The sequence below is a fragment of the Thamnophis elegans genome, chromosome 4, assembly GCF_009769535.1.
Source record: "Thamnophis elegans isolate rThaEle1 chromosome 4, rThaEle1.pri, whole genome shotgun sequence".
NCBI classification, from domain to species: domain Eukaryota; kingdom Metazoa; phylum Chordata; class Lepidosauria; order Squamata; family Colubridae; genus Thamnophis; species Thamnophis elegans.
In genome coordinates this window covers 98,592,664-98,615,554 of record NC_045544.1, presented here as the reverse complement: position 1 = coordinate 98,615,554, position 22,891 = coordinate 98,592,664, and the positions used below count along the sequence as shown (strand labels likewise).

At 39.4% G+C, this 22,891-nt stretch overlaps 1 protein-coding gene across 1 annotated transcript in view; it reads left to right on the top strand.

Moving 5' to 3' along the window:
- RRP36 (ribosomal RNA processing 36) overlaps nt 1-9,208 on the top strand; it is a 41,357-nt gene extending 32,149 nt beyond the window's left edge. Inside the window, exons 4-8 of the mRNA XM_032215732.1 lie at nt 5,169-5,235; nt 5,541-5,645; nt 5,730-5,804; nt 5,973-6,090; nt 6,732-9,208. Of these exons, the coding sequence (XP_032071623.1) occupies nt 5,169-5,235; nt 5,541-5,645; nt 5,730-5,804; nt 5,973-6,090; nt 6,732-6,871 (505 nt within the window). The 3' untranslated portion in view covers nt 6,872-9,208. The remainder of the gene's footprint in view (nt 1-5,168; nt 5,236-5,540; nt 5,646-5,729; nt 5,805-5,972; nt 6,091-6,731) is intronic.
- Nucleotides 9,209-22,891: the final 13,683 nt, after the last annotated feature.

The window sequence follows — 22,891 nt, the reverse complement described above, 5'->3', positions numbered from 1 at the left end:
ACAATTGCAGTGTCCTGGGATGATGTGATCACCTTTTGTGACCTTCTGATAAGCAAAGTCAATGGGGAAGCCAAATTCGCTTAACAATCCTGTTACTAACTTATCAACTGCAGTGATCTACTTAACAGCTGTGGCAAGAACTCTTGTAAACAAGCAAATTTCATTTAACAAATGTTTCACTTAACAACAGAAATGTTGGGCTCAATTGTGGTCATAAGTCAAGCACTGCCTGCATTAGACTTACCATAAAGATTTATTTTCTACAGTAGAGGCAGAGGATGCTGGCCACCCATTATTATTTCGAAAAGGGAGTAAAGATACCTATGGCAAAGCATATATAGTTCACAGTTAATTCATTTGTTTATACCTTTTAGATATCTGTCATAGTTTTCTTTATGACTTGAGCTATATCTCCCTAGAGAAACAACACCGAATCTAAGCCCTGCTTCTGGAGCGAATGGGAGAGAGATAACGCTAGAACAAAGGTTTTTCAAAACATGTTGGTTAAAAAAAATAGATCATATCTTAAAACGTTTAATCAAGAGGCAAGGCATGAGTGATAGAAAATTGGCAACAAAATGAAAAGTAAAGTGTTTATTATAAAATGCAAAATTAATATTTGCTTTCACAAACAAAATAACAAACCCTTGAATTTTAACCAAACATTCTTTATTAATTCCTATGTGGCTCAGTTGGGTTTAATTTTAAGTTGGTGTGCACAGGATGTCACCTTGATGATTAAGCTGGCCTCTTGCAGACACACACATGCATACACAAATAGTGTGTGTGGGGGGGTGTCCTTGGTGCTCTCTGAGTTTGCTTGTTTTCTTGCAGACGTTTCATTACCCTAACTAGGCAACATCATCACTGCTCCTTACTAACACTGATGATGTTACCTAGTTAGGGTAATGAAATGTCTGCAAGAAAACAAGCCCAGAGAGCACCAAGGACACCCCCCCCACACTATTTGTATGTGCATGTGTGTGTCTGCAAGAGGCCAGCTTAAAGGACCCCTCATTTTAACCCTGAGCTACAAATATTCTCCTTTAGAGATACACAAATACGGTTTGCAAAATGGGAAACGAAGAAGAGACACACAAAAATTGCTCTTGGGTCAAGTTACAAGAAACACCTGGATCTCTAGCTCTGTTTTCAGCTGTCCTTTAGAAAACATGGGCTGATGAGGAAATTATTTGTTGAAGTTTGGAGTCAGGCAAGAAGTTCAGTTGTATGCTCGTGCATGTGGGAAGAGAGAAAAGTGGAATGAAGGAAAGGCAGCCAGAACTTGCTTCACAGATCACTTACGAATGAATGGTAGGGTAGGCAAATACTGATGACATGCAGCCAATGAGAGGAAAAGAGCAGATGTTTGGGTGTGTCCAGGATCACTGAATTTGAGAGTTCTTTTCCCGCTTAGTCCTTCCCGGAACCCACTCAAGGCCTTATAGAACTCTAGGATGCTGTAGAACCCAGTTTAAATCCTCAGAGGATGCCTATATTCTCTGCTGTTAAGAATGGATTTCGCACAAAGTCCTATGTGCTACTATCCTTTATGACCTAATGCCCTCTAAGGCATTAAGAGGCTTCCCCAATGCATATTTTCCTGAGACTGTGCAAGCTCAGGAGATGTTCTGGTTTCTTTAAAGATTTGGAAGCAGGTACTACAAACATTTTATCAGTGCAAAAGCTTTCCTCCTAAATGTATGGAAGCCACACTTACTTTTTTCTTAATCTTGAGTGTAGTTTATATAACTGTCAAATTCTGTCATTTTAGTGTAATGTTTTCTGAAAAAAAATTACTTAAATGAATATAAATTCTAATCTAAACATGCTTCCTAGGGAGTCACGTTAAATAAGAAGATTCTCGCTAAATATGAAAATGCACCTTCAATCAGAGGAGTCACGTATGTTTGAAATTTTCATCCCTTGTCAATATTGAGTAGTATCCCCATAATGAGTTACAGATTTTGCCTTTTCACTTCTAAGAAAAATGAAATCTTCTCAAGAGATAATGCAGGTAGAAAGGAAATGGAACAATAAAAGCGTGTAATTAGATTCACAGTCTGAATGCTTTTTATTAGTGTTTTTGTCTGCTCAATACTCTGATTGTATTAATTAATTTGCCACAGAGAGTGGAATTACTGAAATACAATCAGTCTATTAGAATCTAACTATGCCAATAGAATTAAAATACTTTCTTCAATTTTCATATTTATTCACTATTATTCTTATATTAACAGAACAATAAAAGAATTGTTAGGCAGTTGTATCTAAAACAATAGGGCAAGATCAAGAATTAGTCTGTAGTATCTATAAACCTGTCCCCATAGGAAATTAATAGAGTTGAAATGATTCTTTGCTTCAGTCTCTCAATTACCTTGAATGCCCAAGGAGACAATTGCCAAGGATCAGATATATATGGTTTGTATATGCTTCCAGGGAAAGGTAGTATCTGACTATGAAACTTACTTAGCTAAGGACAGCATAGGGCAGTGATGGCGAACCTTTTTTGGCTTGCGTGCCATAAGCGGGGTGAGCGCAGGGGGCATGCACAGTTCTGCTGCACCCATAATGCAGTGCCCAACACACACACACCAGCGTGCATGCGCGCATGACAGGCACGACCCCCCATTTTTTGCATGCTTTTTTCACGCTCCCCAGGCTCCAGAGGCTTTATAAGAGCCGGGGGAGGGCGAAAACAGCCTCCCCCACCCTCCTGGAGGCCCTCCAGAGGCTTCAGGACCTTCCCTGAAGCCTCTGGAGCGCAAAAACGGCCCCTACGGGCAAACTGGAAGTTTAAGAACGGACTTCCGATTTGCCCATAGGGCCTGTTTTTTGCGCTCCGGGACCTTCAGGAGGCTTCCCTGAAGGTTCCGGAGGACTATAAAGAGCCCTACGAGCAAACCTGAAGTGACTTCTGGTTTGTCCGTTGGGTCGTTTTTTGTCCTCCGGAGCCTTCAGAGAAGACTTCTGAAGCTCCGGAGGGCTTAAACCAGCTCTACGAGCAAACCGGAAGTCTGTTCCCAAACTTCCAGTTTGCCTATAGGGCCAGTTGTTTGCGCTCCAGAGGCTTCACGGAAGCTCCCGAAGCCTCTGGAGGGCCTCCGGGGGGCAGGGGACTCTTTTCGCCCTCCCCAGACTCCTATAAAACCTATGGAGCCTGGGGAGGGCGAAAAATGGCTTTAAAAATGGCTGAACTCATCTGGCCTGCTGACAGGGCAACACCTGCCATAGGTTTGCCATCCCGGGCATAGGGGTTCCCTTTGCTTTCTCCTTACTTTGATAGGGAGCACTAGAAGATTTTGATTTGATTTGATGGGGTGCATTGGTCTTCTGAGTTCATTTTCCCCTCTGAAGTATGCTTTAAATCACAGTTGTATAATCTGGTGCTTCAGGTTGACATTTGATCTCCTCAAAACCTAGGTGGGACACCCAGCGGTCTCGAAAAGCTGTTATCAAATTCTATTTTAGTACATCATAAAGTGAAAATAGGGAGGAATCACATTCATTATATTTAATTAAATCTGAATCAAAATGAAATGAAATCCTAATCCTGTTACCAATTTTGCAGTGTCCCATCCAAGGCCTAAAAAAACTGTCAGGGAAATTTATTGCATTGTTTGGGTTGTAAAAGTGATTGGAGTTTACTATACAGTAAATTTGGAGGGCTTGTAAGTTTACTATATAGTAAGTTTGTAAAGCTCACTAGGATTTACTATATAGAACACATGCTTAACTTTACATGTGTAATTTATGTGGTGAATGTAATTTCAATCAATAATGAAAAATTAGGGATCCGTGTCCTTATTCCTCAAGACAATATAGGCTTGCATTATGAATAAAAAAGGAAAATTAAATCATTAAATAATTCCCTTTTGACAATGACAGACAAATTAAAATTCAGCAGGCAGATTGCATTTCCTCTATCACCTCAAAAAAGTTTTGAGATTTTCGTAGATTGCCATGCATTTGAATCTAATGATTAATCAATAATTAGTTAAAAGGAAGGCCATTTATCAACTGAAATTCTATACGCTGATAATATGTAGCAAGAGGTTTAGAAAAATGATACACACTAATTGAATATATAGCTATTTTAAGAGAATTATTAACAGTTGTAATTGTAACAGATGATATTTTCTGAAGCTAGTGAGCCTCTTGATGTCAACTGTACTTTAAGATATTAAAGCCAGACTTACATTAATGATGTTTTCTCTTTAATCTCCCCTTTTAAGAGTTTTAAGGGGTTGGGCATTTTCTTCCCTTAAAGCTAGATTTTATTTATTTAAAATACATTTGTCCTGCTCTTTAATAAATAGGACCCTGGATCACCAAAAACAAGGCAACCCTGCTTTTAAACTTAAATTTTAAAGGATTGGGTTGAAGAAAAATGAAATTTTGAAGTTCTTATAATGGCTACCAGAAAAGGAAGAGGACAGCTCACACTTCAAAAAATTAGACTTATCATTTTTTTCAAAAGTAACCTTGAAAAGCCAGTCTTCCTGGAAATGGCTGTAGCCAGAAGTTGTTAGTTTTATGACTTGCAATGCAGTCTTAAATTCTGAGATATTACTGGATTTTGCAAGTGTCTCCTCTCTGCAAGGTTCAGGTAATTCCAGCTGACAGCCCCATGGACTAGATCCCTTATAGGGGAATTCGTTTCAAAGTTCTTTATGAAGGAGAGGATAGGCTTAGTTGATGAAAAGTGATTTCAGTAGTATGGATGCAGCAAATCCTAAAAGCATATTGAAGGATATAGTTAGATTTCCTTTATTAGTCACAGAGTCTTGCCAGCTTTGCTTAAGCTAGAAACTTCTTTGCAAAGCACAGCTGTGTGAGCTTGGAGGAAGCTGTCTGGGCTATTAGGTTACACCAGGCCACTGACTAACAGAACAATTCTTATCTGATCAATACAAAGCTGCCTCTGTGAAACACATTCTTAGAGAAGCCTGTATACTGTGGTTATTCAGTCCTTCTAAAGCCTAGTGAATGAAAGACATTTGGCTCACAAAAACAATTCCAAGCATATATTTTGTGTCCTGATGCCCATTGATATTTATTTATTGTATTCAGAAAAATATTTTAAGAATGAAGCCACAAAATATGTAAAATTCTATGAATCATTTTTTTTCCACCAAAGGGGTTGTGTTTATTTTTCTGTTCTGCAGGCCTTTGGAAACTTCAGCCAAACTGCCAGTACCTTTTTTGCGGCAAGTCGTGCCCGTTAAGAAAAAGGTGGGTATTCTTGTGTTGGAACACACAAAACAGATCTTTGTTGTTAAAAAAAAGAAAAGAACGAGTGATAAAAATACTGGGGGAAATATTTGAGCATGAAACTTATTTGGAAGAAATGAATAACTTTGGTTTCAATATTTGAGAAGTCTCTTAATTTCAAAAGCAAAATGCTGAAGAGGATGAAATGAGAGAAAAGAATATGGTTAGACTGGTATTGTGCTCCCTTAGCATGGACTTCCTAGAACATACAAATATTTTCTGACATTGCTGAGATGCTAGTATTGATCCCATTTCCTCCTCCACAGGTGTCCAGAGATCCTCGTTTTGATGACCTCTCTGGGGAATATAAACCAGAAGTATTTGAAAAAACATATAGTTTCTTAAATGATGTGAGGAAGAAAGAGAAAGAGGTAATGATGTAACGGTGTCCTGTGTTTCTTCCTTCAGAATGAAAACAGGTATCCCTAGAGAGTTGGTGCTTTCCTCTTTTGCAGGTTATTCAGAAGCAACTGAAGAAAAGCCAAAATGTGGAAGAGCAGAACAAATTGCAGCAGCTCCTTAAGCGAATGGTGAGTAGGTGCCAAAGAGAATTTAAACAGCCTGTTTACCCTTCTGAAGTACAGGCAACTAGCTGAAACAAAGTTGTAGAGAGCATTGATCATAAAGCCATGAGGCAAATGAAATTGGGGAGAGGAAAAATGCAACATCTTTGTTTCTTGCCCCTCTTTGTTCCTTAGACACAACAGGAAGAAGCACAAAGAAAATGCCAGAAGAAGAGAGAAAATTCTCTGGCATTCAAGAGACAGCAAAGAGAGTTGGCCAAGCAAGGAAAGAAGCCTTTCTTCCTAAAGAAATGTAAGCTTTTCCCACTTTAAGATAATAGCTGCTCTACTGACCTTAACCTTAATATGATCCCCTTCCTGTATTAATAGTAAATATTAGAAGACCTGTTTAGGCTAGTTGATTTGTACAGATTGAAGAATAAGGAATTTATTTGGGTGTATCTTCGTCTTCATCACCAAATCAGTGGAGCCCTTGGTGGCATCTTTTACAAAGATTGGATCGATTGGTAGCACTGTTTCTGCCGCAAACAGTGTGTATGAGTGTGGCATCCAACATGCCTGCACCAGCAGATTTATTTGCTCTAAATTATTGAATCATTTTCTAAATTATTGAATCATTTTCTAAATTATTGAATCATTTTCTAAATTATTGAATCATTTTCTAAATTATTGAATCATTTTCTAAATTATTGAATTATTCTCAAAAGTATTGAATGAGGAGTGGTTTAGGATAGCCACTGCCAGTACTTGAATGAGTTTTTACCTGTTATTTTCATAGCAATTAGTTACCAACCTGCATCACATGATTTATAGGACCAAGTTGGAAGATGATGTTGGCAAGCAAAAAGAGTAGATTATAGAAAATAATTGCTTGGGGTATTATGAACACTTATGGCTTGAATTAAAACCTCCATCCCTTCTTGACATCTACAGCTGAAATGCAGAAATTGGAACTTGCTGAGAAATACAAAGATCTGAAGAAAAGTGGGAAGCTGGAGAGTTTCCTGAACAAGAAGAGGAAAAGGAATGCTGCTAAGGATAAAAGGAGACTCCCTTTTCGGAAGGATAACTAATGTCTGGCTACCCCGCACCCAAACTCCCCTCCCCAAACAAAGACTTCACTCACAGATTCATACTTTCGTCAGTTGTACAGGCAAATCTAGGAAAGATGACCTCTTGAGCTTTAAGCCAGGCAGTGAAGCCAAATAGCCAGGAATCATCCCACAGTTCAAGATACTCTGCCAAGTCATTTATGTTTGCTGGGGGGGAAAAAGATTGTTGTGCAAAATTATGTTGTTTCAATTTCACAAGCACCTCTTAAACTTTGAAAAAGGAATATTTCTGGTGATTAAATTCCCTGCTGCTTGCTCTTCTTTTCCTTCCAGGGCGAGAGGTAATAGATCCCTAACAATCTGATTTCGGTTCCCTCTTGCTTTTCCCAAAACTGATCTTCCTCCTTCCAGTCTATTTTTTCTATTGTGTGTAGGCTTGGCATCCACCTACCGTTTTTCAGAATTGCCTTCCTGGAGAGCACTCTTTTACCTTCCTGCAGCTACCCATTAGTCCTGCTTGATTGTGGTTCCAGCTGTTTTATTTGCAGAGCTTAACAGAATAACAATAACTGATGCTTAACAAACTTCCCAGTGAACACTAGCCCTGAACAAGGTAGAATTTTCAATAAAGCACTATTTGCAGTATTGTTAATGGAAGGATCACAAACAATATAATACAGTGATGGCGAACGTTTTTCTGCACGGGTGCCAAAACGGTGCGCGCAATAGCCATAATGCAATGCCCTCTCCCTGTGCATGCGTGCGCACCCCCCCCCCTGCTTCCCTCACGCATGCACGCAGGCCTCACTGAAATCTTCGGATTTTGGGTAGGCCCATTGGGCCATTTTTCGCCATCCACAGGCTCCAGAGGCTTTCCTGAAGCTTGGGGAGGGTAAAAACTGCCTCCCCCCATCCTCCAGAAGTCCAAAAATCATTTGGCCAGCATGTATATGCACTCTGGAGCTGACATAGAGTAACATCTTGTGTGCCCTCAGATATGGCTCCGCGTGCCACCTGTGGCACGCATGCCATAGGTTCACCATCATGGGCATATTGAATTCTAGTCTTAAGAGGGTATATATATATATATTCCAGCTTCTTAAACTTTGGTTAGGGAGAACTGGGTTGTTGTTGTTGTTTGTAATATGACTGCATTTACTTTTACTGCTGAAGTGGACAATTAGCAGTCCATGTTTTTAGCAGGTGTTTAGAAAATTTGTATGTGCACAAATATATATGTAAACATATAGAGTGTTACTACAGTACAACACTGGCAATTTACATTTTGACTGAGTTTGCTGAATCACTAATTATTAACATCGCTGTTTCACTGGGCTGATTTAAAAATAAATTTGTTATTTTTATAAAGTAAATACTTTGTTGGTATAGAATATAGATTAGTCATCTTAGCAAAACCTCATAATCAAATAAAAGTTTTCTAATTTTTGAATGTTCTAGGTGTGGTTAGACATGGTACATGCTGTCTCTCTTTCTTGAACCAATTTTGATGTTTAGAGCATAAAGTTCATCTCCTGCATTACATAACGGAGGCATGTTATAAGCTTTGTTTGATTAACAGTCATTCAGACAAAGGATTCTCCATCTTATAGATTGACTGAAATGCATTTAATCAACTAAACCACTAAAACAGAATAATCCTTATAGGTACCACCTAATGCATCCTTAAAAGAAATGCAGAAGTGCCAGGTTGGCTGGTTTCTAGAGTATTTTCCTTTCCACAACCAGATTTCTCTTTTGGGTTTATTTGGAAACTTCCTGAGGAGTTTTACATACTAGGCTGACTATGCTATAATAAAATTAGCTGTTTTGGTATGCACTCATGAAAATGAATGACCCAGATACAGATAAGAAAATTTCTGCAGTGAAAAACATCTGTGATTAAAGCAACTATTGGGAACTATAAAAAGCAATGAAAACCTTTGTGCCCAAGGAGAAGAGATAGTTAGGAAGAGAACTAAATATACCTGCTACATGTTGCAAGCAAAAGGGAATCAGTAGTGCAGTAAATTAAATATAGAGATTCAAACTTGATTCCATTCTAGCTGGGTGCTGAGATTAACCCTTAAAAAAAAACTTCCAAGTTTGTCAATGACTCTTGAGTGGATGCTATTTCAATCTCTTAGAGATGAACGAAAAGCTTCAGATGGAAGCTTAAACAGCCAATAGTTTGAAAATGAGGCAAGCCTTTCTCCATTTGTTGTAAAAAGCAACTTCATAAGTCCTCTGCAAATTGATTTATTTCAAATATTTGTCACTTTATAGCTAATGGCTCTCAGGATATCATCCAATTTTTATTAAATGAAACCTGTAGAAATCATCAAAATACCAGTACCTTAAATATTAAAGAAAACAAAAAACAGCAACAAAAAAGAGTTTAAAAATCTTAAAAATCATAGTTATTTTAAAAGTGTTTGTATTTCTCTAAAAAGTACCTGTCAAAGGACATTTGAAAGATCATTATAATGAAGACCATCCCTCATACGGTTTTAGTTGTTTTGTTCATTCTCTAGAGAGACAAGTGGAAATACCATTGGGTCTTTTTCTGCTGTTGTCTGTTTCCAAAGAATCTGTGTAAATTACAGTAAGAATTTACAATATAATATGAATATTAAATAAAGAAATAGAGAAATAAAACTTCTTTGTGTGAAAACAAACCATTGGATATTTGGCTCAAATATTTACAATTGTCCCATTTTATATATTGTAACCAGGTCCATCTGTATCCCTGTTACTCCTGGGTCACAGGTTGGGAATTATTGCTTTTGGTCTATTGGACTATAACCTATATCAATTATATATAGTAGCAGTTCTGGTTGGAAATTATAGAGGTTACAGCCAAACATCCCTATAAGGCACTAACTTTAGGGAAGTTGTGATAGTCCTTGCTTCAGTAAAACTTGTTTTTACATTTTAGATGAGGGTTGAGACCCAATGTCTTGGATTCTATTGAGCGAACTTTGGGTGAAGAAATTTTAGAAACAAAGGTTTCTGACTAGGGCTAATATTTATCAGGAAAGTTTATGAGGTAATGTGTTGGGTAAAGGCACCTATCGAGATTATTGGAGTGTAATCTTAGGTGTATGAGGGATTGCAGCCTAAACTATATCCTTTATTCACTTATTTTCAGAATTTACATGATTGTCTATCTTGTATACTGATCCTAGGCAGCTCACAACAACAAATAAAAACAAGGATAAAAGCAAAATCACCCTTCCTGCGGGCACCAGACCAAACAACCTCACAGCTGAATTCCCATCCTAGCCCAATATCTGGGGGGGACAGCCAGTTGTTCATGGTCTTCCAAAAGTGTAATAAATAAGAATCCTTCAAATTCTTAGGGAAAGCAAAAGTCATCCTTTTAATAGATAGGGCTTCATTGCTGTTGACAAAGGCTTACGTACTGTCATATCCCATGAATGTGCTAATTCTTACATGCCTCATTTTGCCCAGGATGAAAGAATTGTCACAGCACAGCTTTCTTCAACCTGGTGCCCTCCAAATGTATGAGCAGTACAGAGTTCAGAATTCCTAAGCCAGCCTGGTCATTTTCTAGGAGGTGGGAATTCTGCCACTCCCATTACCTTGAGGTGTGCCAGATTGTGGAAAAGCTGAACTATATAAGATGCACCAGTTAGGAAAATACCTGCAAATTTTCTTCATAGCTGTAAAAGAAGATTATTTAAGATTTTAGTGCCAAGAATATAGAGGCCACCAGCTTGGAAGAGATTTCAAGTTTGCTGGCAGAATATACACTTGCATGTCTATATAGACATGCGCTATGTCACAACCATATAATTATTGTGGTTTGAGCATCATGCCATGCTTAGTATACTATAGCAAGATCATACGCCAAAAATGAATAGCCTAGGGCCCTTTGGGGAAAACTTGAGAAATTTAAGCAATAAAATGAATGCCACAAAACACTCGACTAAACCATTTTAACCCACTGAAAAAAAACAAATCAGTGCCAAACTTCGCTGACTCCTAGTCTGGAGACCAGGAAAGGAATAAATGCAAACAATACATTTTACAATATAAAATAAAAGTGCAAGAGTTTCAGCTTGTGATGCTAGAATATACATTTGTGACCATTATTCAGTTCACTAGTGTCTTAAGGATGAGGAACCGGAAGAAGCTATATTTCCATCTGGAAGAGGACAATTTATTCGGTTAAATTGCCAGTCATGTTGACTGAATTTCATCTATATTCTCATGTCTCTGCTTCATCATACCGGTAGTTATATAGAAAGAGAAAAATCCTTAGATTGTCAAAAGTCTGCTCTCATGTTCCAAGTTCCAAATTAAGGAGTCTTATTAAAATTAGGAGAAGGACATAAAATTAATAGAATAGGAGACAGCATACAAAGAAAGTAGAGAAGACCCCTAACCTGTCTCCATCTCCCCACCATTTTTTTAACTGAAGAAAAAATGCCCAATGTAGCAAACCAAAAGGAAGAGCAATTCTCCATCACTCCATTTTGGGATGTGTTTGTAGGTCTTCTTTTAAGTTTGTTCATCAAAAACACTAATCTCACAAACTTTGAAACCCTGCCCCTGCCCACATACATTGGATCACCTTGTCAATTCCCCATCCCCTATAGGCTCCAACCTTTTAAAAAAATGTCTCTATGCCTACCCTTGGTCTAAATAAATTATGCAATTTTGAAACTCAAAGGATCCTAGCTAGATGGCAGTACACACCCATCCTTGCTTGATCTTCAGAAACTGAACAGGGCAAATCCTGTTTAGTACTTGGATAGGAGCCACAAGAAATACTAAGAGAATAGGCTAGATTGTGAAGTCAAAAATCATCCTGGAAGAAAATAATGGCAAACAAATGTTAAGAAGCTACACAAACATTCCTTGAAGTCATCAGAAGTTGAAGTCAACTTAAAGGAGTCATATGTTACACACATAGTTCTTGACTTATAACACTTCATTTAGTGATCGTTCAAAGTTACAATGGCACTGAAAAATGTGATTTATGACCATTTTTCAAAGTTAAGACCTTTGTAGAATCTCTATGATTATGTGATCAAAATTTGGATGCTTGGGAACTGGTTCATATTTATGACCGTTGCTGTGTCCTGGTGTCAGGTGATCCCCTTCTGTGACCTGACAAGCAAAGTCAATGGGGAGTCCAGATTCACTTAACAACTGGTTTATTAACTTACTTAACACCTGTGGCAAATGGGGCAAAACTCACTGAATAAATGTGTCTCAACAGAAATTTGGGGATCAATTGTGTCGTAAGTCGAGGACTACCTGCATTAAATGAAACAAGGTTTATGTTTACACAATAGGCAGTCTAATAAGGAGAAAATATTAATTTATAAAATTAGACCGGGTTGAATGAAGACTTGGATCCATCAATCACATGTCACCCATAGAGCTTGTATATGGAATACCTCTTGAGGTGGAATGTTGACATTTGAAACAGTAAGATGAGAACCTACAAAAAAAACTTTCAGGGAATTGGGTCATTGTGGTTTCTAGCAGTCCAGGAAGGGTAACTATAAGAAGTACAAACTCTGATCTCTTATTACACATTGATGTGTGAAGGTCTGCCTGTATTCATGGAAGATATGTGATAAACAATATACAGTATTTTGTAAGGGAAAATATAGGCCATTATGGCAGCTACATTAGATAAAAGATAGGAATTATATGCTCTAATGTTTCTCATTTGAATGTTTTTTTCTTTCTTCACACCCAAGTCTAAGTTATGGCTTTCTTATAAGAAGCACGGCAAAGTTAATGAAAAGGTTTTTCTCATAATGGTAATTCATATGGAATGTAAAAATTAGAGAATATTATTCAAAATCTGGGTGCCCTAATAAACTTAATAATTGTTGGAAACCCCAGGCAGCATGGACAATGGCTAAAACATTCCGGGCATTTTATGGTGTCCAGGTAAGTTTGTTCTATTATGCAGGACTCTTTGTCCCCCAGCAATCAAGACACTGGTGTGAAATCTTCCTGCCTAAAGGCCTGGACTCCACAAGCTTGTCTGTGTGCATTGCTTCATATTATCCCTGTCAGCCTCTGTTTTGCTGCTGCTTCGGCTGCCATTGAAATGGGGAGGGAGGGCATGGTATTTGGAAGGGGTTACTAATTGTGCTGGAGGAAGATTCTGGAGTTCTGCTGCCTGTCGGACTACGCATGCGGAGGAGGTTCCCGCCAAGGCCAACGGCACCGACATTCCATCTTGGTGATGCCTTTCAAAGTTATCTCACACCTGACACTTAGGAGAATTATGATTGGACTGTAACTGGGAACCCAAGGGGTGGGGAATGGGTTATTTTATATATCAATCGCTTTCGCACCTAAATAATCAGTCTTTGCTTTGCTACGCTTCTAATCATTTATAATTAGTAAAAGTACACTTGATTTCTATCAATGGACTCTCATGGTACTCTTGAAGTACGTATATCTTTTTGCATCTACTGCCGAAATACAGTGGTCCTACTGCCGCTCAAGTTAGCATTAAGTGTGTCTTATTCTTATTTTACCCCACTTTTCTATCCTTTTAAGCCTGGAGTCAGACCATTTTATCAATGCTGTCAGAACTTTTCAGCTTATGCTCCGTTTTCTTTCAACACTTAGTGATGCTCAAATGGTATGATTTTACTTTAAAACAAACATGTTCTTAGATTAAATGCTTACATAACCCCGGCTTCACCAACGTTTGCTAAAACGGCCCTTGCTGGGAGATTCACAATACTGCTCTGAAATAACGCAGCCACACTACTTTGCTTTAGTTTTGCTCTACTACCTGATGAAGTTGATGAAATTGTAATTCACTGAAATAGTTCTTCTCAATGCACAGAAAGGTTCTTTGCATACTTTAACACAAGATTTTCAAACTTTGGTCACGTGTGTGGACTTCAATTCCAAGAATTCCCAAGCCAGTATACCTGCCCTTAGAGATGAAGTGGTTCTACTCTGTCTAGAAGGAAACTTCCTCCCTGCCACTGGCCTGACATTTTGAGCTCTGTCTGTTAGTCCCTCTGTGGACTGAAGGTTTGTTCTGTGTTTGGTACTGTCAGTATGACAGTCCAACAAGTCACAATCACTGCCTGGGCATGTCTGCCTGATCCAATAATTCACAATAAGACTTTAATTTATGTATAAAGTACCAAAAGCCAACCCCTAATGCCTGATTAGACAGAAGTTATCAACACTGAATCTCTGATCCCTGAACTAGGTCACGCCCACATCCAAAATGCAATACCCCCTGTGCATGGTGCGCAACCCCCTGCACCTCATTTTGGGCCTAGCAGTCCTTCCTGAAGGCTCCTGGGACCAAAAACAGGGCACACTGGGGGTGCACTACACCCACTGCGCACCCTCCTGCACATGTGCGCATGCTTCCCATATGTGCGGCAGAGACCTGAAAATCAGCTGGTGGGCGGGAAGCGCAGTGCTGCTGAGCTGGGGCAACAGCTCGAGTGCCCACAGATAGGGCTCCGGGAGCCACCTGTGTCGCGCGTGCCATAGGTTTGCCATCACAGAAGTAGGCTGTAGATCAGGGGTAGTCAACCTTTTTATACCTACCACCCACTTTTGTATCTCTGCTAGTAGTAAAATTTTCTAACCGCCCACCGGTTCCACCGTAATGGTGATTTTATGAAAACCTAATGAAAATGTTTTTAAATAATGCTATGCTTTTTTTAAAAAAGTCAATTAAATTTTTAAAAAAGAAAGTGCTTCAGTATCAGACAAAATCCCTACCGCCCACCATGAAAGCTGGAACGCCCACTAGTGGACGATAGGTACCAGGTTGACTACCACTGCTGTAGATGAAACAGAGAAGCCCAAGACTAGTCAGTCTAAAAGCTGATTGTGTCCCCAACAAATCCCAAGTTCTCGGGCTTTGTGGGCTGTACCCACTTCTCTGTGTTGAGAGATAAGGCCCCCACCTCAGATTATACTTACCATGCAGAAAGAATATGAACAAGACTCCTAAATGTGCCATCATCTTTCAAGGAAAAGGGGATGATTTTAGTGCAATTAGGAGTCAAAGGATCAGCTTCCTCAATGGCTGCTAGTGTCAAGGTTATGACTGATGCCCACTCCATTTATTTCCCTAATGATGGACATGTTAAACCACTTGACCAAGGGAGAGAACTTCACAAAGCTAGTGCTGACTTGGTTGGCTTCCTCAGTCAGAACCTTGACAGTTAGGTGGACAGCTGATAGCCTGTGATGAAGGTTTTTCTTTTTTTATTACCTTGCTAGCTGTGATGCTTGCACTACCCAGGCAAACAGTGGATTCCGCCCTCTGCAGCATCTTCTGCTGGTTCTGCTGACCATAAAACATTACAGAGCAGCAGCAAAAAGGAGTAGGCAAAACAGATCTTTTTAGCATGATAAGTGAAGTCACAGAGCAAGATGGCTTTGAGACCAGTCAGGCTAAGATACCTGACCTCCTCAAATTAAATTGGTGGTTGGCCAGCTAATCCCAACTTCTTTCTACCTTCTCTATGTAAGGTCCCATTGCTGCATATCACCACCTGTGTGCTTTAGCCCCCATCTCCAAGCCAAGAGAAAATAATTGAGGTCAATTAGGAAACTGAACAACAATTAAAATCACTGCAGCCACTACTGGAGACAAATTCCAACAGCCCCTGGAATATTTCAAAAAGCACAGAAGTACAATACATTTACCTAATGTGTGATTTTTCCGTTCCTTGCTGCGAATGTGTAGGGTTACATGCCTGTTAAATGGGTGCATGTTTATTTCTTTCATATTGTATCTATCTATCTATCTATCTATCTATCTATCTATCTATCTATCTATCTATCTATCTATCTATCTATCTTTCTTTCTTTCTTTCTTTCTATCTCATCTATACAATTTAATGTGTAGTTTGATTGTGCTCCTCTGTCAAATTCTGCCAATTCTTTTAGGTCCTGCTTTGTGTTAGATGTAATGCAGATTATGCTAAGTGATCTGGATTGGCTTGATATCATGTGTGAACAATATAACAGTATGTGGTGGCATACAGTATGAAGAACTGCCTTCCCAAACAAACTTGATAGTATTATTTGAAAAATTAGCAATTGTACAATTTCAGATCTGGTTGTAGATTTCCAATATTATACTATCTCTACAGAAAAATGTTGCTCTAATATAGACTCTATAAATGCTAACAAGCTAAGATGGAGCAAACAATTGTGAAGGAACTTGCTCTGAGTATACATGATGCAGGTAGGTCTATCTGGGCAGGACACCATCTGAGAATTGTGTGTTCCCTATCAAGTTATTCCAGTGTTTTTCAAAACACTGACAACTTTAAGATATGCTGATTTCAATCAAGCATGCTGATTGAGGATTTCTGGGAGTTGAAGTTCATGCATCTTCAGTCATGGTGGCACGGTGTTTAGAGTACAGTATTGCAGGCTACCTCGGCTGCTTGCAGTTTGGCAGATCGAATCTCACCAGGCTCAAGGTTGAATCAACCTTCCATCCTTCTGAGGTGGGTAAAATGAGGACCCAGATTGTTGGGGTCTGTAAATCCCTTAGAGAGGGCTGTAAAGCACTATGAAGCTGTATATAAGTCTAAGTGCTATTGCTATCTTAATTTACTATTTGAAAAACATATACAGGTGAAACTCAAAAATTAGAATATTGTGCAAAAGTTAATTTATTTCAGTAATGCAATTTAAAAGGTGAAACTAATATATGAGATAAGATTCATTACATGCAAAGCAAGATAGTTCAAGCCGTGATTTGTCATAATTGTGATGATTATGGCGTACAGCTCATGAAAACCCCAAATCCACCATCTCAGAAAATTAGAATATTACATGCAATCAATAAAACAAGGATTGTACATAGAACAATATCGGACCTCTGAAAAGTATAAGCATGCATATGTAGTCAGTACTTGGTTTGGGCCCCTTTTGCAGCAATTACTGCCTCAATGCAGCATTGTATGGAAGCTATCAGCCTGTGGCACTGCTGAGGTGTTATGGAAGACCAGGATGCTTCAATAGTGGCCTTCCGCCCTTCTGCATTGTTCGGTCTCATGTCTCTCATCTTTCTCTTGGCAATGCTCCATCAATTCAACTTTTGCATCTCGTTTGGAAACCAAGGACCCAGAGTATGGAGGAAGAATGGAGAGGCCAATCAAGCACAGTAATTCCATGGTCATTGAACCAGTTTTTGATGCTTTTGGCAAAAGTTGCTTTCATCAGAATAGAGGACTTTGGATCACTGTGCTTCATTAAGATCAGGGTCAACGCAGCCGTCTACCAGGAGATTTTGGAGCACTTCATGCTTCCTTCTGCAGATGAGCTTTATGGGGATGCTGACTTCATTTTCCAGCTGCTCACACTGCCAAAAGCACCAAAACCTGGTTCAATGACTGTGGGATTACTGTGCTTCATTGGCCAGCAAACTTGTGTGACCTGAACCCCAAAGAGAATCTATGGGGCATTGCCAAGAGAAAGATAAGAGACATGAGACCGAATAATGCAGAAGAGCTGAAGGCTGCTATTGAAGCATCCTGGTCTTCCATAACACCTGAGCAGTACCACAAGCTGATAGCTTCTATGCGACGCTGCATTGAGGCAGTAATTGCTGCAAAAGGGGCCCAAACCAAGTACTGAGTACATATGCATGCTTACACTTTTCAGAGGTCCGATATTGTTCTATGTACAATCCTTGTTTTATTGATTGCATGTAATATTCTAATTTTCTGAGATGGTGGATTTGGGGTTTTCATGAGCTGAACGCCATAATCATCACAATTATGACAAATCACGGCTTGAACTATCTTGCTTTGCATGTAATGAATCTTATCTCATATATTAGTTTCACCTTTTAAGTTGCATTACTGAAATAAATTAACTTTTGCACAATATTCTAATTTTTTGAGTTTCACCTGTACTATTGAAGAAAGACCAGTGGTATGTAATGGGATATAGAATGGTGGGCATAGAATGGTGGGCAGGATTATGGGTATAGAATAGTAAAAATAGAGGAGCGGATGATATAGAATAGGCTCAGTAAAAAAGACAGATAATATTGAAGGCATCCCATCTTGGTTAGAGCCCTTAAAAAGGAAACAAGCATTCATCTGTCAATTCTACCTAGAAGCTTTTTCTTTTAATGCCGGAATCTTCTCAGACTTGGTGCTTTTGTCTTGCTGCAAGCCACTTTTTTTTTTTAAACCAAAAGGCTAGTCTTCCTTCAGCTGCAAATATAACAGCTGGGGTGATTAATAAAGAGCAATTTCAATAACCAATTAACCAGATATAGCTATTTTGTGCACACATGATTCACACAGGGAAAAGGAGGCCCCCTCAACACAAACTGCAGCAAACGGTTTACTGCTGCTTTTTTTTCTGCCCTTCCCAGCAACTTGGCAACAACTGTGCAGCTAGGCTGGTCCAGAGAATAGTGATTGACAGGGCTGTGATTAGCGGGGATGGGATTCTTCATTAGCTAATCAGCTTTCTCATTGCTTTGTCAGAGTTTAATGACTAGCTGCCTTGGGAAGGCGGACACCATGCTTTGCATTCTGCTCAGGAGCTTGGAGTAGCATGGGAAGGGTGAAGGGGGTGGGAGGGGTGCTAATTGGCAAGACGAGTCTCATGTGTCTGGGCCCTTAGCACCTGTTGCTCCGGCCGGGCTGCCTTTTCTTTTCTGTGCTAGTCTTGAGCAGCAATGGCAGCTAATGAAAAGGAATTACCCCATAAATCAATCATTTGTGCTACCGTGGCCTCAATCTTGAGGCAGGTCAGATCCTGTTAAAGGTAAGAATCTCCATCCCGTTAAAATAGATGGCTATATATATTTTTTAAAGATTCATTTAGCCTGCCGGGCAACGGGATACCCATGGAAACCCCCTGGGAGGTTGTGATTCAGGAATTTTGAAGTAAGAAAAAGAATTTGTAGGCCATTTTTCAAATGCTGTTTTGTCAAATATTTATGAGTCTCCCCTCAGCTTGAAAGGCAATTGAGGGTACAGGCTATATATATTAAAGCACAGCTACAGGTTCGTTCTCAACCTGCTGAAATCTATTTACAAGGTTGAATGTGGTTCATAAAAATGCAGGGATATTACTCAGGTACTCAGTGCATGATTGCGAGCTGAAAGGTGCAAAACAGTTTCCAATGACAAATGTGCTGGCACTGATGTCAAAGTTCTAAATTCTTACAATTATGTGGTGGATCCTTCACACACCGAAGATACAAAAGCCACCCTCCTGTGCTACAGTGCAGTCCAAAGCATGTCCATATAAACCCACAAAGAGTAGGGCTTCAATCAGGTGTGTGACTTTCATATGATTGGGTTTTAGTCAAGATATTTTAGGGATGGAGCATATTTTTTTCTTGGCCATTGAAGAAGGGTGATAGCTTTAGTATAGATTCTCCCCCCACCTCCACCTCCACACACACACAGGCTTTTAATTCTAGCCCTTTCCAAGTACAGCTGGGAAAGAATATTGTTTGAACCCCTGTAGTCATTGTTAGTGGGATGAGTTAAATGGGCCACTAATGTGCTGAGCAGAGCAATGCTCATTTTTCAAAAGGCAATTTTTAATATAGATAAATTGACACGAATTTACTATTTTTCCTCTCTTGATTTCAAATATTAATTATTGGAAAAACCTGAAGACTGCATCTAAGTTAATTAATATGCAAATTAATGCCTCTTTCTCCCCTCACTTGTCCTGTGATAAATGTGCTAGTCATCACCCAGAACAATCTTGGATATTTGGATACGCAACTTCCTTGGGCCAGTTAGCTATTGGGTCAGATCTTGTTAGATTAGTTTGAAGAACTGGAAGAGCTTCACTCTCACAAAGAAATTTAGAAGTTAAATGCAGGCAGTATGGTTTCTGCAGTGGGTGATTTTTCTCTTTTGTCACCATAAAATGGCAATTTGGTGGCAACCTTTAGAAGAGGAAAATTTGGCCTCCAAATTTTTGTAGCTTCCTAGACTTCTGCATTCCTGCCTTGCATAAATTATCTTTATACACAATTGAAATGAAGCCAGGGTTCTAGTTTCAGAGCTTGTCCCATATTAATGCTATTAGAATTATAATTTTCTAGAGGCAGACTTGATGGCTGATGGCGGATCATGGACCTGAATCATGGACAGGATGGTGAAGGGTGGGCGGGGGGGAGATATTCCAGTTACTTGGGCATCTGTGGCCACAGAGAATGTTCTATAGAGTCTGTTAGTATTGGGCATCAGAAATATAAATACAGGGAAATTTTACTGTTTTGAGATAATATATAACTGTTGTTTGTAATGAATATATGTGGTATATGGTTCAGGAAATGGATATTTTGAAGGTTAGAATTTGAGGAGGAGGTAGGGAATATCTACCTTCCTGATCCAGAAGCTGCTTGGACAGTTTTCCAGTGTAAACCATCCCATCCACCCCTGAGATAAGCAGTAACGCTCTTGCATCAAAGCAGATGAGAAGAATTCATCAGTTGATTATCAGCTCCTCTCCTCCGGGCTGAGGCTGGAATGATTCAGGATTGCTCCCTCCTCCCAAATCCTTTATTCTTCAGCTATGGGGAGGAATTAATATTGTTTAAACCCATCCAACATTTGGATGAAAGTGTGGTCCTCCTGGTGATTGTTTTGGCAGGAGATGTGCACGTAGAAGAAGCTCTAGAGAGAAATATATTGGCAATGGATGGCAGCAAGAAGACTTAATCCACTCAAAGCAATAGATGACTGATTTGGTAACAAGATTAAAGGATAGGAATGACATTTGCCTGGCAGCTTTGAATCAACTCAACGAGAACAAAAGATTTCAAATAAACATTGGCATTAAAGCAGGAAATACAAAAGCATCTAAGAAGGCTGCACTCTTCATATTGCTGCTCAACAATTTCCTCTCTGGATGTATTTGACAGTTCTGAAGCAGCAAAATCTGGCTCCTGTTTCTCCACAACAGTCCGAGATATGAATTAACAGAAAAATCTAGGGCCTAATGTGTTCCTGCAGGTGGGAAGGAGGTTGTTGGGGAAGGGAGGGAGGGCAGGGCAGGCTTTTAATCCTAGATGATGCAGGATACTACTCTAACTTTCTTCAAGGAAACTTCAGTGTGCTTAATGTTGTCAGCCTGAAAGATGCCCAGGTATTTATCTTCTCCTGAGGTTATTTTTATAGGGCAGTGATGGCTAACCTTTTACATGACTGTGTGCTGACCTGCATGCCAGAAATGGCACACAAAACCATCTCACCTGGACTGCACGGCCTTGCTGGCCTTCACACATGCAGGAACGCCAAAACTCGGAAGATCAGTGTTCCAGCACACATCTGAACTCCCAGTTTCCAATGTGGGCATGCAATGGAAACCTGGAAGTTTGGGTAGCAGCACGCACATGCCTGCCAGAATGCTGCTCTTAGGGGTTTTGGCGCTCGCACATGCATGAAGGCCAGCTGACCAGCGCACGTGTGTGCACAGGAACATGGAAGAGGAGCCAGCGAGGCCATGCATCCCGTGCGGAATGGCTCTGTGTGCCACTTCCGGCAAGCGTGTCATAGTTTCGCCACCACGGCTATAAGACAACTTGATTTCTTCAGTTTTCCCTGTTAAATATGATGTGCACATTTATCCATCCAAACTCCATTGCAATATCTTGGTTGTATATTTGAGCAATGATTTCATTTCAGATGGTTTTTCCATACAGCTTCAGACTCTCCATGTAAAGGAAGTGGAATAGCCTATCACTTATTTTTGATGTCTATTAGCCCTGGCCTATCATGTTCAGTATTATTAGCAAGGGAATCAGTACAATGATAAACAGTAAAGGTGATAGTGAGTCTCCTGAAAGCTTCCTGTCTTGATATTAACCCTTCTCCCAATTTATCACCATTGACCAGCACTTGTGACTTGCATTTTGCCATTGATCCTTGCAGAAAGCTTCTGATGTTCCTGTTATTTCTAGACACTTGATTATTCAATCATATGGAAGGGAGTTGAATGCGTTCATGTAATCAATCCAAGCTACACTCAAGTTGGTCTTCCTTCTTTTACAATTTTTCAAAATTAGGAGCTGATGCTTTGTCCCTCTGCTGTTTGGGCAGTTCGGTTTCTGCTCATAAAGAGTTCGTTTTCAACAAGATATTGTTGGACTGCAACAGCTACCACACCAGCTAGCAATCTGAAAGTTAATGGGAAGCAGGTAATTGGCCTGTAGTTGCCTGGTGCTGCTCCTTTTGTTGAATCTTTAGTTTTTAGGTGGGTTTTGATAAAGGTGTAGATCTTCAGTTCCACCCTCCTTGCAGAATATTATTAAACTGCTTGGCAATAAGTGGATTTCAGCCAAAAATGATGCACTTCATCTCTACTTGTGCTGACCAATTCTTAATCTATCTTGCCCTTTTCTCCATTATTTCTGCTGTTGTACTAACAGTTTTTTTAATGCAGCTTTTTTTCCCTTCAGATTTTTCCCCTTCTCCACCTACTTATGTAAACCACATTTGTGTTGTATTTCTTTCACTTGTCCCATATCTACACCTAGAACTGTACTGCTTCTTCTTTGCTGCATTGACTGCATTCCATTCTCTCCATGGATTGGACCAAAATTGGAGATTCTACTTATAATATGCAATTTGAGCATCATATCTGCTGATCTTCTTGACTGCAGCTGTTATTTGCTGCTTTATTATTTCTTGTACTTCCTTTCTTCCTTGTTTCTAGGTGACATTTCTTCATCAGGTATTGTTCTTGTTCTTCAGCTTTTCTTTCATCAGTACTAATTGGCTTGGGTCTGATCTTAGCATGCTGATCTTATTTTCCAGACTGATCTTCCATTTTGGTGATGCACTTGTAGCTTTTTTTTTCTTGTTTGTTAATTTTTCATTCAAAATCTTCAGTTACAATTGCAACTGTGCTCTATAGTTTGTTTCTTGTTTACATTTGATATTGCACTATTTGCATCTTCTAATACTTTTTTGCAATGAGCTTCAATGCAGGCAACCTTATCCTGTTGTTTTTCTACTATTCTAGATGTTCAATTACTCTTTGTTTTAGTTC